The 11,127-nt window shown below is 48.1% G+C and overlaps 1 protein-coding gene across 1 annotated transcript; it reads right to left on the bottom strand.

The window, feature by feature from the left end:
- Nucleotides 1–249: 249 nt before the first annotated feature.
- Nucleotides 250–3,586, bottom strand: LOC134573484 (CD59 glycoprotein-like). The gene is made up of 3 exons (XM_063433251.1): nucleotides 3,527–3,586; nucleotides 1,545–1,649; nucleotides 250–861 (listed from the first exon to the last, which is right to left on the bottom strand). The coding sequence occupies exons 1-3, from the start codon at nucleotides 3,576–3,578 to the stop codon at nucleotides 659–661; spliced, it is 360 nt and encodes a 119-aa protein (XP_063289321.1). The 5' UTR covers nucleotides 3,579–3,586; the 3' UTR covers nucleotides 250–658.
- Nucleotides 3,587–11,127: the final 7,541 nt, after the last annotated feature.

Here is an 11,127-nt window from a genome sequence, read left to right as displayed (position 1 = left end):
CTTCCTGTCAGACCAGGCTAGGTTACTGAAGCCCCTCTTCCTGGTCAGCAGGATCTTGCACCCGAGACCAGTGCACCCTAAGGCGCCACCTTATGGTAGCACCAGCCCTGTAAATGATAGCCAGTTTCGTTTTGAAATACATTTGCTAGCAATATTAGTCAATGATTTAATAGCAAGACACCATCTGATTTACTTACAAAATTTTATTTAAATAAAAAAAAAAAAAATCCACACAAACTGGAAAAAAGTCAGGTTGTTTAGTTCTTAGAAAGATGTGAGAAGAGCCAGGGAGAAAGTAATGTTATTTACAGACCGGAAACATGGGTCTAATCAGTGACTAGTATTTGTACAGAGATCTGTCGTGATTAAGAAAGTGATACCATACATGGGAGAGAGATTCTGAAAAGCAAAGAAAAATGAAGCTAGGAGAGGACACAGCATGGTAAACTGGTTCTGGATTTGATGTATGACAGACTGACCACAGTCCAATGCAAAGGCTTAAGAAAAAAAAAAAAAAAGTGTCCAAGCCACAGCCAGTGCAGAGACAGATGAATGGTTGTCATTTTGCAGAAGGCAGATCTTTGAAGTACGGGGGCTCTGATGGACCGCAATTGTAGTTATGCTTTCCTCTATATACATACTGGATATCTTCTCAGACTCAGGATAGTTTGAACAACCACAGGGCAACCAGAACAGCTATTCCAGTGACCGCAGATAGCCGGGAGGTGATGGCAGAGTTACAGAGGTCAGTGTCACAGCAATAATGTCTAGTTTTCATGATTGCGCCAACATTCGTCTCAAAGTCGTCCGTATCACACTCAGTTGAATTTCCACAACCTTTCTTCTTCAAGGACAATCCAGCTGAAAGACAATTAAAAAGGGACACAAGTAAAAAATAAATAAAAAAATAATATAAATAAAAAATTTCCTGACCCCATAGTGTTAAACATGTAAAGTGGCTGGCCCCATTCCAATGCTGTAAAACTCTCCATTAGTCCAGCGTCACATGGGTCTGCTGGCACTGGCTCCACCTTTTTGGTGGACATCAGAATTTATGCCTTCAGCCAATCCTATGCCTTCACCATAGGAAAGCATTGGATCGAATGAGATCATCAATTATGATCTCAAAAGGAGGTTGGGGCTGAGCCAAATGCTGCACCATATCAGTCAGAATCTCTTCAGGAGATGCAGCACTGATCCAGGAAGACCCTATTAGCAGCCATCTAAGGAGTGGCCACTGGAGGTGTCCCTAGGCTGTAATGTAACCCTTGCTTTTTTCAGAAAATACAGGCTTTAAAACAAAAAGCTGTCAGGGACTGACTCACTAAGCTGCAATTGTTCTGGTGACTATAGTGTCCCTTTAATCTCCTGCATTTCCAGACCACACTTTATACAATATATCAAATAGTGTCAGTGTCAAAGGGAACCCTCCAGGATTGATTTATTTGAGGCACCCTTAACATGAAAGTTGCCTCCCTTTCCACCATTACAAGAGTATACAAATACATACATAACTAGTAAAAACAGAAAGCCGTATTCTTTACCAGCTGTGTAGGTATAGGATATACAGCTCTCTAGAAGTCCGCAGGCAGTCTTCGATGGTATTAGACAGAATCCAGTTGTACAGCTAAAGCATTCCAATGAGTGACCTGGAATAAGATACAGGCTAAACATTACTGAATCATGGAGTCAGACAGGGTATTACAGAAACATTTACAATAAACGATAAGATGCATTGATTCCTTACAGCACCGCTCCAACATACAGGAGGCTATTGAGCCAGCCATTCACTCTGCTGTATGAAGACAAATTCATAGAATATTAAAAAAATAAGAAAACACACACACACACACACACACTACTAACTTTCAGTGATTGGTTTACCCCCCCCCAAAAAAAGTCTGAGTGCCATTCATTGTCTCCCACACCCATATAGTGGAGGGAGGTTGTAGGGAAGCTACAAAACCGCTCATTGCAAAGAAACAAACAAGAAAGAAAAATTAATCTCTCTCTCATATAATTTTTTCCCTTGAGAGTAAGTTTAAAAACCTGCAGATCTCTTTACCACTCATTAAAAGCCCTCCGCCTTCTTCCCCATCCAATTTCTGGGGCTGTTCAATTAGATTTTCCAATGCAGCTCAATGAGAAGTCTTAGCAAGGCAGGTGCTCTGAGCAATTGCTGCCGCAAGTGTAAGGAACATTAGTGTCAGGAAGACAAACACGTTTAGGCGACGACCCACAATTAAAATAATACTCACCTGTTTTACAGCAGTGCACTGGTCTCACCACAGCTGACCCTTCCTCTATAGATAAGATCATGAATCTCGACATCAGCCAATTTAGTGTTGTCCCATAGGAAAGCGTTGGGAGGCTATTGTGCATGCGCAGCAATGTGCTGCACTAATCAGCATCCCCTCAGATACATCACTGTGGGAAACATTCAGAGTTTCCATGCAAAGCGAAGAGACGCTGAACATAGGTGCCGCACACTGTAGTATCTCCCTGGACTGAAAAGGAAGGGAGGGCATGACTGCAGGCCAGCAGTAAGGGGGGTGTGGCTATACTGTATACATTGTTGCAATGTTAAATATAAAGCAGGGTCAAGGAGGGGCCTTATCAATTGCTCAGTAAAGTGAGGATGAAAAGCTGGTCTGTGTCAATAATTAATAAAGCTGTGGCCGTTGCCCTTAACCATAACTATTGGGTAGTGTTATTATTCCCAGGGGCAGCGGGAGTTGGGGGGTTTTGTTCTGGTCCAGCAGTGAATGTGAGCAGCTCTAGTGGCTGAGTGACTGCCACTAGAGGGGTAACCAGCCAGCAGTGTAAACACTGCATTAGGCTGTAGGGGTTCTGGTGACTAGAATGTCCCTTATAGCTCCACTGAGGGAACACTAACCAACTGGAGAGTAACAGCCAGAGGGGTGTAATCACAACTCTTAAGATTGAGTTCAATAAAAAAAAAAAGTGAGTTCATAGAGAGTTTAGAGTCGGGGACAGAGAAATTATATAATAAAGTTCTGTCCCCAACTCCAAGCTTTATATTAATTCACACATTTTATGCAAGTCTGAGTGGTAAATTAATTGGGATTACAGAATATCCAGATCCAGCTTTCCATTCACTGAGCTACAAGGTGTTGCTAACTTCAAAGCAAAATTCCATCTTTTGTACCCTCATTGTTTCCAGAACTCCAGCCCGGCCCTCAGCCAGTATGTTGCATCCATAACTCCCCCTGGAAGAACCTTAATTCAAAACTGGATCATTTCTCCCAATTAGCCCTGATCATCCACTCCCAAAAGTGTTAGTATCTACCACCCAGGCAGCAAGTGATTTCCACCCCAATAGGCTGTCCCTAATCCCCATCTCACTAGTTTCCTGCTGCCTTGCTAGATCTTGGACCTCAGCCCCAAACCAACAGCTCTGCTGGCTAGATCAGTATTTAGAATCAAATCACAGACCCAGCTCCCTATTCACTCACTGGGATAAATAATTAAATCAAATAAACAGTTTATCAGCCATCACACTCACCTAACTGGAAGCTCCAGAGGACAAAAAGCAAAACTGTTACCAGAGTCTTCATGTTTCCTTGCCAGCCCTCCTAGCCCATGTGATTGCCTTTTAAAGGAAGGAGATTTGGCTCCCTCCATTGGTGGTCAATTATTTGCCTAATCACAGCTTGTTCACCTGATGCACTGTTAGTAAACACTCTCCCTGTGTGGGTCAGCTCCCAGCCTGTAACAGGGAGGATGCTTGCAAGTCACAGTTTATTCATCTGGTGGAAATCATAGAACTCAAATATATAACAGGCCCGACGCAGCAAGCTAAGCCTTAAAGGGACACTCCAGGCACCCAGACCACTTCTGCCCATTGGAGTGGTCTGGGTGCCAACTCCCATCACCCTTAGCCCTGCAAGTGTAATTATTGCAGTTTTCATAAACTGCAATATTTACCTTGCAGGGTTAAGTCCTCCTCTAGTGGCTGTTTACCAGACAGCCACTAGAGGGACTACCGTGTTCTTAGAACACGAAAAGTGTTTTAAGCATCGCTGGACGCCCTCACGCTATGTGACGACCTCCAGCATCACCGAAATCCCCATAGGAAAGCATTGAATAATGCTTCCCTATGGGGAGGTCTTATGCGCGTGCGCAGCCACTGCCGCGCATGCGCATTAGGGAGGAGACTAGGCGGAGAGTGGGCGGAGCCTGACCAGCGCCGAGGGACATCGGCGCTGGACTGCGGTAAGTCACTGAAGGGGTTTTAACCCCTTCAGCAACTTGGGATGGAGGGTGGGAGGGAGAGGGGCACTACAGGGTCCTGCAGTGCCAGGAAAATGAATATGTTTTCCTGGCACTGGAGAATCCCTTGAACTGTTTCTCATTTTCCTGCATGAACAGGTAAATACATTGTAATTTCCAGACAGACAACCAAACCTATGGGCACCATGGCTGGTATTATAATGATACAATTGAACCCTGCCCAACCTGTGGCTGTAGGATGGGTACCAAAATCTAATAGAAATGGGGAGGTATATAGTCCAGATTTAAATAAATTAAATTTAATTAATTTACCAAGTATTTTGGTCTCCGGAAAGATCTGGCGGATTTAGTACCTTCAAAAAATAAATATATTGTGTTGCTTTTTCCTTAAAGAGAATGATGAGCTGCTGTATTAAGGTTATGTTTTACAGTAACGAACATGTAACAAACAAGATGACCTCTCCAACAAGATCAAAATACCAGCCTGACTATGGCAACGCTTCACACAAATCGCGATAAGTCAGGTACAGTATCAATAACTGTGTAACAGTGCAGGTACTTTGCAATTTAAAGAAAACAAGATCTTACTTCTCTCCAGCACTGAGACTTCCTCGGCGCTGCCAATTAAATCATCATCTCTCACTGATGGTCAATCCAATGAACGAGCATTGGAGACTGATGTGCATGCGCTGTGAGTTGGTCAAAGCATTGGATTCAGTGCTTTCCTATGAGCTGCAACCTCATGTGACCAAGTTTCTCTTTCGTGGTCGAGGAAGAGCCTCAGGAAGACAGCCGCTACAGGTGTGTTTAAGACGTCTTCACATTAAGCATGGCCGTTTCTCCAAAACTGCAATGCTTTCTGTTCCACGGTTAAACATATAGGATCACAGCAGACAGCACCCAGTGAGATAAAGTGGCCTGGATGACTTTATTAGATAATACAATTTGTATTTAGCTTTTATTTAGCTCATTATTAGTAATAGTATGTTTCATGTTTCAGTTCTTTGTATTATTTTGGGTATTTGCAGGTTTTGGTGTGTTTTCTTTTTGTTTTGGAGAAATCTGTATTAAGGGGACATTCTACTGGCCAAATATTTATATAAAACATAAAAAAATAATAATTGTGTAGATATACCCCAAATGAAATACATGCATGTGTTTAATTATGCATTTTTTCATTGGAGTTATACTTGAAAACAGCTTGAAAATGCTGCAGATCTCTTATCTGCAGCCTTTGCTGATTCATAGATTGCAGGGTAAAAGTTACCAGGAGAGGTTAAAGGATCTTAACATGTACAGCCAGGGCCGGTGCAAAGAGTTTTGAATACACAGGCGAAGATGCATTTTGACCAGGGGCGGACTGACCGGTCGGGCACTTCGGACATGGTCCGACGGCCCGGCCGGGAGGGGGGCCCGCCATCAGGGGGCCCGGCCGCCCCTTTAAATGCTGGCGCCCCTTTAAGCGCTCTCTTAAGAGCCTCAGGCGGCTGCAGCTTCTCACCTCCCCTCTGTCACGGTAATATACCCCAACACGCAGGAATAGTTCAACAGTCAAGAGACAAGAAACAGAGTTCGTCTTACCGGACCTTAGAATGGCCGGACTAGGACGAGAGAAAGACAGAGTCAGAACAAGCCGAGGTCAAGGGAACTGAGAGACAGCGTAACGTAGAACAAGCCGAGGACTGGTACACAGAGGACAAAACAGCGGATAAGCAAGCAAGGATAAGGAGAGAGCGGAGTCAGGAACAAAGCCAAGGTCAAGCACCAAAAAACCAACTGAACGATACAAGCACTAAAGGGAACTGGACAGAAACCACGATAGGGCAAGGAGCAAGGGAAACAGGTGAGTATAAATACCCTAAGGTTCACTTTGATTGGCCCCTGTCATATCCACGCCCCCAAAATGTGAGTGTATGGGGAATGTGGCCTGACAGGGGCCAATGGGAGACTGATTCTATTTTAGTCTCCCACTGTCCCTTTAAGTGCGCGCCCGAGATGCGCGGCGCGCTCTTAGTGTCGGGCGGGACACGTGACCGCTTCTCGCGGTCACTGCCCGCCTGACTGATCTTATCGTTGGCTGAGCCGCGCGCGGCTCGTGCAGGAGCAGGACCGCGCGCGGCGTGAAGAGAGGACCCCGGCCGGCCCCTGGAGAGGGTAAGTACCGCTACACCCTCCTCTGTAGCTGTGCGGTCCGCGGTGCCCGGCCGGAGTGATAGGAAGGTGCACACTGAGTGTGCACCTTCCTGTGAGTCCGGCCCGGTACAGGAAACAGAAATTCCTGTTCCGGCCGGGTACAGGAAACAGAAATTCCTGTTCCGCGCGGAACAGGAGTTTCTGTTTCCTGTACCCGGCCGGACTCACAGGAAGGTGCACACTCAGTGTGCACCTTCCTATCACTCCGGCCGGGCACCGCGGACCGCACAGCTACAGGGGAGGGGGTGGGTAAGAACAGAGAGGGAGGGGAGGGGAGAGGGAATGAACAGAGAGGGAGGGGAGGGGGAATGAACAGAGAGGGAGGGGGAGGGGGGGAATGAACAGAGAGGGAGGGGGAGGGGGGGATGAACAGAGAGGGAGAGGGGGAATGAACAGAGGGGGGGAATGAACAGAGAGGGAGGGGAGGAGGGGGAATGAACAGAGAGGGAGGGGGGAAATGAACAGAGGGGGAGGGGGGGAATGAACAGGGAGGGGGGGAGGAATGAACAGAGGGGGAGGGGGGAAATGAACAGAGGGGGAGGGGGAAATGAACAGGGGGGGAATGAACAGAGAGGGAGGGGGGGTAAGAAGAAAGAGGGAGGGGGTCAGAAGAGAAAGGGGGGTAAGAAGAAAGAGGGAGGGGGTAAGAAGAAAGAGGGAGGGGGGTAAGAAGAAAGAGGGAGGGGGTAAGAAGAAAGGGAGGGGGGGTAAAAAGAGAAAGGGAGGGGGGTAAGAAGAGAAAGGGTGGGGGGTAAAAAGAGGGATGGGGGGGTAAGAAGAGAAAGGGAGGGGGGTAAGAAGAGAAAGGGAGGGGGGTAAGAAGAGAGAGGGAGGGGGTAGGAAGAGAGAGGGAGGGGGTAGGAAGAGAGAGGGGGTAAGAAGAGAAAGGGAGGGGGTAGGAAGAGAGAGGGGGTAAGAAGAGAAAGGGAGGGGGGTAAGAAGAGAAGGAGGGGGTAAGAAGAGAAAGGGGGGGTAAGAAGAGAGAGTGAGGGGGGTAGGAAGAGAGAGGGAGGGGGGTAGGAAGAGAGAGGGGGTAAGAAGAGAGGGGGGTAAGAAGAGAAAGGGAGGGGGGTAAGAAGAGAAAGGGAGGGGGGGTAAGAAGAGAGAGGGAGAGTAAGAAGGGGTAAGAAGAGGGGGAGGGGGGAGTGAGAGGGGAGGGGGGAGTAAAAAGAGGAAGGGGGGAGTAAGAAGAGGGGGAGGGGGAGTAAGAAGGGAGGGGGGTAAGAAGGGGGTAAGAAGAGGGGGAGGGGGAGTAAAAAGAGGAAGGGGGGAGTAAGAAGAGGGGGGAGGGAAGAGTAAGAAGAGGGGGGAGGGAAGAGTAAGAAGAGGGGGGAGGGAAGAGGGGTAAGGGGAGGGGGAGTAAAAAGAGGAAGGGGGAGTAAGACGAGGGGGAGGGGGGTAAGAAGAGGGGGAGGGGGGAGTAAAAAGAGGAAGGGGGAGTAAGAAGAGGGGGGAGGGGGTAAGAAGAGGGGGTAAGAAGAGTGGGGAGGGGAATAAGAAGAGGGGGGAATAAGAAGAGGGGGGAGTAAGAAGAGGGGGAGAGTAAGAAGGGAGCTACGGGCTAGAGTTCACTCTCAACACTGTGACCACCAGGGATTCCTGGTGGTCGCAGTGGTGAGAGTGAACTCTAGCCCCATAAATACACTGCCCCCACACACCATACACATTCACACACTGCCCCCCATACACCCACACACACCATACACATTTACACACATTGCCTCACACACACACACATACACTGCCCACCCATACACACACAGCCCCCCATACTAACATTGCCACACACATACACAGCCCCTCATACACACATTGCCCCACACACCCTACACATTCACACACACTGAACCTTTCACACACACTGCACCCCTTACACATTGCACCACTACTCCTATACCCTACTACAGCCTCATATCCCAGCAGACCCCAGGTAAGTTGTCAAACTGTTCTTAAACGGTTTGACTACTTACTCTGAAAGGGGGGTCCGGCCCTCCTGGCACCATAACGACTACACAGAGCAGTAGTGGTTATTGTGCATGGATTATTTCTTTAAATAATCTACAAGCGCCCCAGTAGCCAACAAGCAAGCCAGCCCACAGGCCGTCCAGCCAGCCAGCCCACAGGCCGTCCAGCCAGCCAGCCAGCCCACAGGCCACCAGTTAGGCTTACAGCCAGCAAGCCCACAGCCTGCCAACCGCAGCCAGCAAGCCACAGCCAGCAAGCCAACAGCCTGCCAGCCGCAGCCAGCAAGCCAACAGCCTGCCAGCCGCAGCCAGCAAGCCCGCAGCCTGCCGGCAGTAGCCAGCAAGCCCACAGCCTGCCGGCAGTAGCCAGCAAGCCCACAGCCTGCCAGCAAGCCCACAGACTGCCAGCCAGCAACAGTAATTAAGGTAAGAGGAGCTAACTTGGCCTAGGTGTCAGCAAGCTATGTTGTGTTGCTATATTGTGAATAGGAACCAGAGTGTTTGAGAGACCCCCCTCCAGGCCCCATTAGACTCCATTGTAGTCTCTAATGGGACCTGGAGGAAATTCTTTCTAACACACTCTCTAAAGGACACTGAGATAGCCTCTGCTAGAATGCTCCCCCCTCCATGGCCCATTAACCCTCAATTGTAGTCTCTACTGGGGCCTGGAGGCGACTGTTTCCAGCAGGGACACTGAGATGTCCTCTGTTAGAAAGACCCCCTTCCAAGCCTATTAGACTCCATTGTAGTCTCTAATAAGGTCCTGGAGGGGATTCTTTCTAACACACTCTCTAAAGGACACTGATATAGCCTCTGCTAGAAAGACCCCCTTCCATGGCCCATTAGCCCTCAATTGTAGTCTCTACTGGGGCCTCGAAGGGATTATTGCACTTTTGTTCCTTGTGTCTAAAGATTGTGTAGGGTGTGGCTGGAGGCGGGACATGGGTGGCGCTTGCTGTGGAGTATGGGTGGGGCCTGTAAGGGGGCCCTTGATTTATTTTGCCCGGGGGCCCTGAGGGTTCTCAGTCCGCCCCTGATTTTGACAGACCCCTGACACCCCCACCCCCGCCTTAAAAAGAATGCTTCTTTACCTGTGAGTCTTGTAACTCCTTTAACCCTTTTGAATTTGTTACCCTCTTTAGTGTATTTTATCCCCCCTTTACTATGTCTAACACCCTCTTGGGTGTCTCTTACAACCCCCCTTGTGTATCTGTTACTTTCCCCACCCCCGTTTTGTTTCTATTTCCTCCCCCCAGGAGCTGAGAGGGGTGGACAGGGACACATGGGTTGTAGAGGGGTGATAGGAGCTGGAGAGGGTGTGGACAGGAGCTGGAGAGGGGGGTGGACAGGGGCTGTGGTGAGGAGGTGGCACAATGTTTCCCCCCCTACCTGAGGCTTCCCTTGGGTCAGGGAGGGGTGAGACAGGAGCTGGAGCCTGCATCCAGCAGCCATTGAAGTCGGCCGGCCACTTACATTGTGTGACTTACATTGCTCTTCTCCCAAACTCCCCAGCAGTTGAGTAATACTTTCCTATGGGACGGTCTAATGCGCACGCGCGGCCTTTGATGCGCTTTAGGTCTCCACTGCCGGCTGATGATGGCGGAGGAGGAGCGTAGGCGGAGCCTGACCCAGCGCCGAGGGATATCGGCGCTGGATTTAGGTAAATCACTGAAGAGGTTTTAACCCCTTCAGATACATGGGATGGGGAGTTGGAGGGAGAGGGGAAAACGGATATCCACATTTTATAATTGAATTGCGCTGCGGAATATGTTGGCGCTATATAAATGATAATAATAATAATAATGATGTAAAGTGAATTTCACATTTAAGGCGACAGTAGCGGAACTGAAAGCATAGCTGGTTTTGAACAATGTTTCAGTTCGGCTATTCTGACCTTGAATTCTCACTTTAGTAAATAACCAAGACACTTTATTCATATGGTGAACGAACATCATATAAATCAAATATATAAGATGTGTTGTGCAATCAGCAAAACCTTACTTATTTCTTGTTTTCTCCCACGAACAGATAGACACATTGCAATTTCCAGTTCAGGGAAAGGAAAACCCTTGGGCATCAACCATGGCATTATAATGATACAGATGCCCCCTCTCCTACCCTCAGGGCTGGATTTGAAATATTCGTGTCTGATTTCAGCCGTCCTGCAGCGTTTTGTTTGGCTGACACTCTGACCAAATTCCAGGCTGTACAGGGGCTGAATTGCAAAATCCAGACGACATGGTTAAACAGCAAAACCAATGTCCAGATTTTATAGACTAAATGGTCCCGTACACAGCCAGCAGGTTTGCCCGATTCGGTACACAGCCATTGAGACATTTGTGAGTAACCCCCACCAGTAAACAACACTAAATGCTTTATGTGCAGACAGCTTTATATAGGACTGATCTATCCAGGGTGCACCTGTGAATGAAATAATAAGTTTATATATACCCACAAATTATAGTTAATCGGTTATTGTTTTACATATGTCTACAAATCCAGTTGATGGAACACTCCAGGCACCATAACTGCAGTGGTTAGGGTGCCAGGAGAGCTATGGCACACCCTATTGTTCGCAGTATTCAGTGGAGCATCTGCACGTTGGGCACCAGAAAGAGTAGCGCATGTTGTAGGACCAAATGCCCATTCTCGAGTGTTCCCAGATGCCCGTGGTAAGAAGAGATCTTGAAAGTTCATGTGACCTTTTGAAGTCTGC

This window comes from Pelobates fuscus, chromosome 9 (assembly GCF_036172605.1).
Source record: "Pelobates fuscus isolate aPelFus1 chromosome 9, aPelFus1.pri, whole genome shotgun sequence".
Taxonomy (NCBI): Eukaryota; Metazoa; Chordata; class Amphibia; order Anura; family Pelobatidae; genus Pelobates; species Pelobates fuscus.
This window is presented reverse-complemented; position numbering and strand designations above follow the sequence as displayed.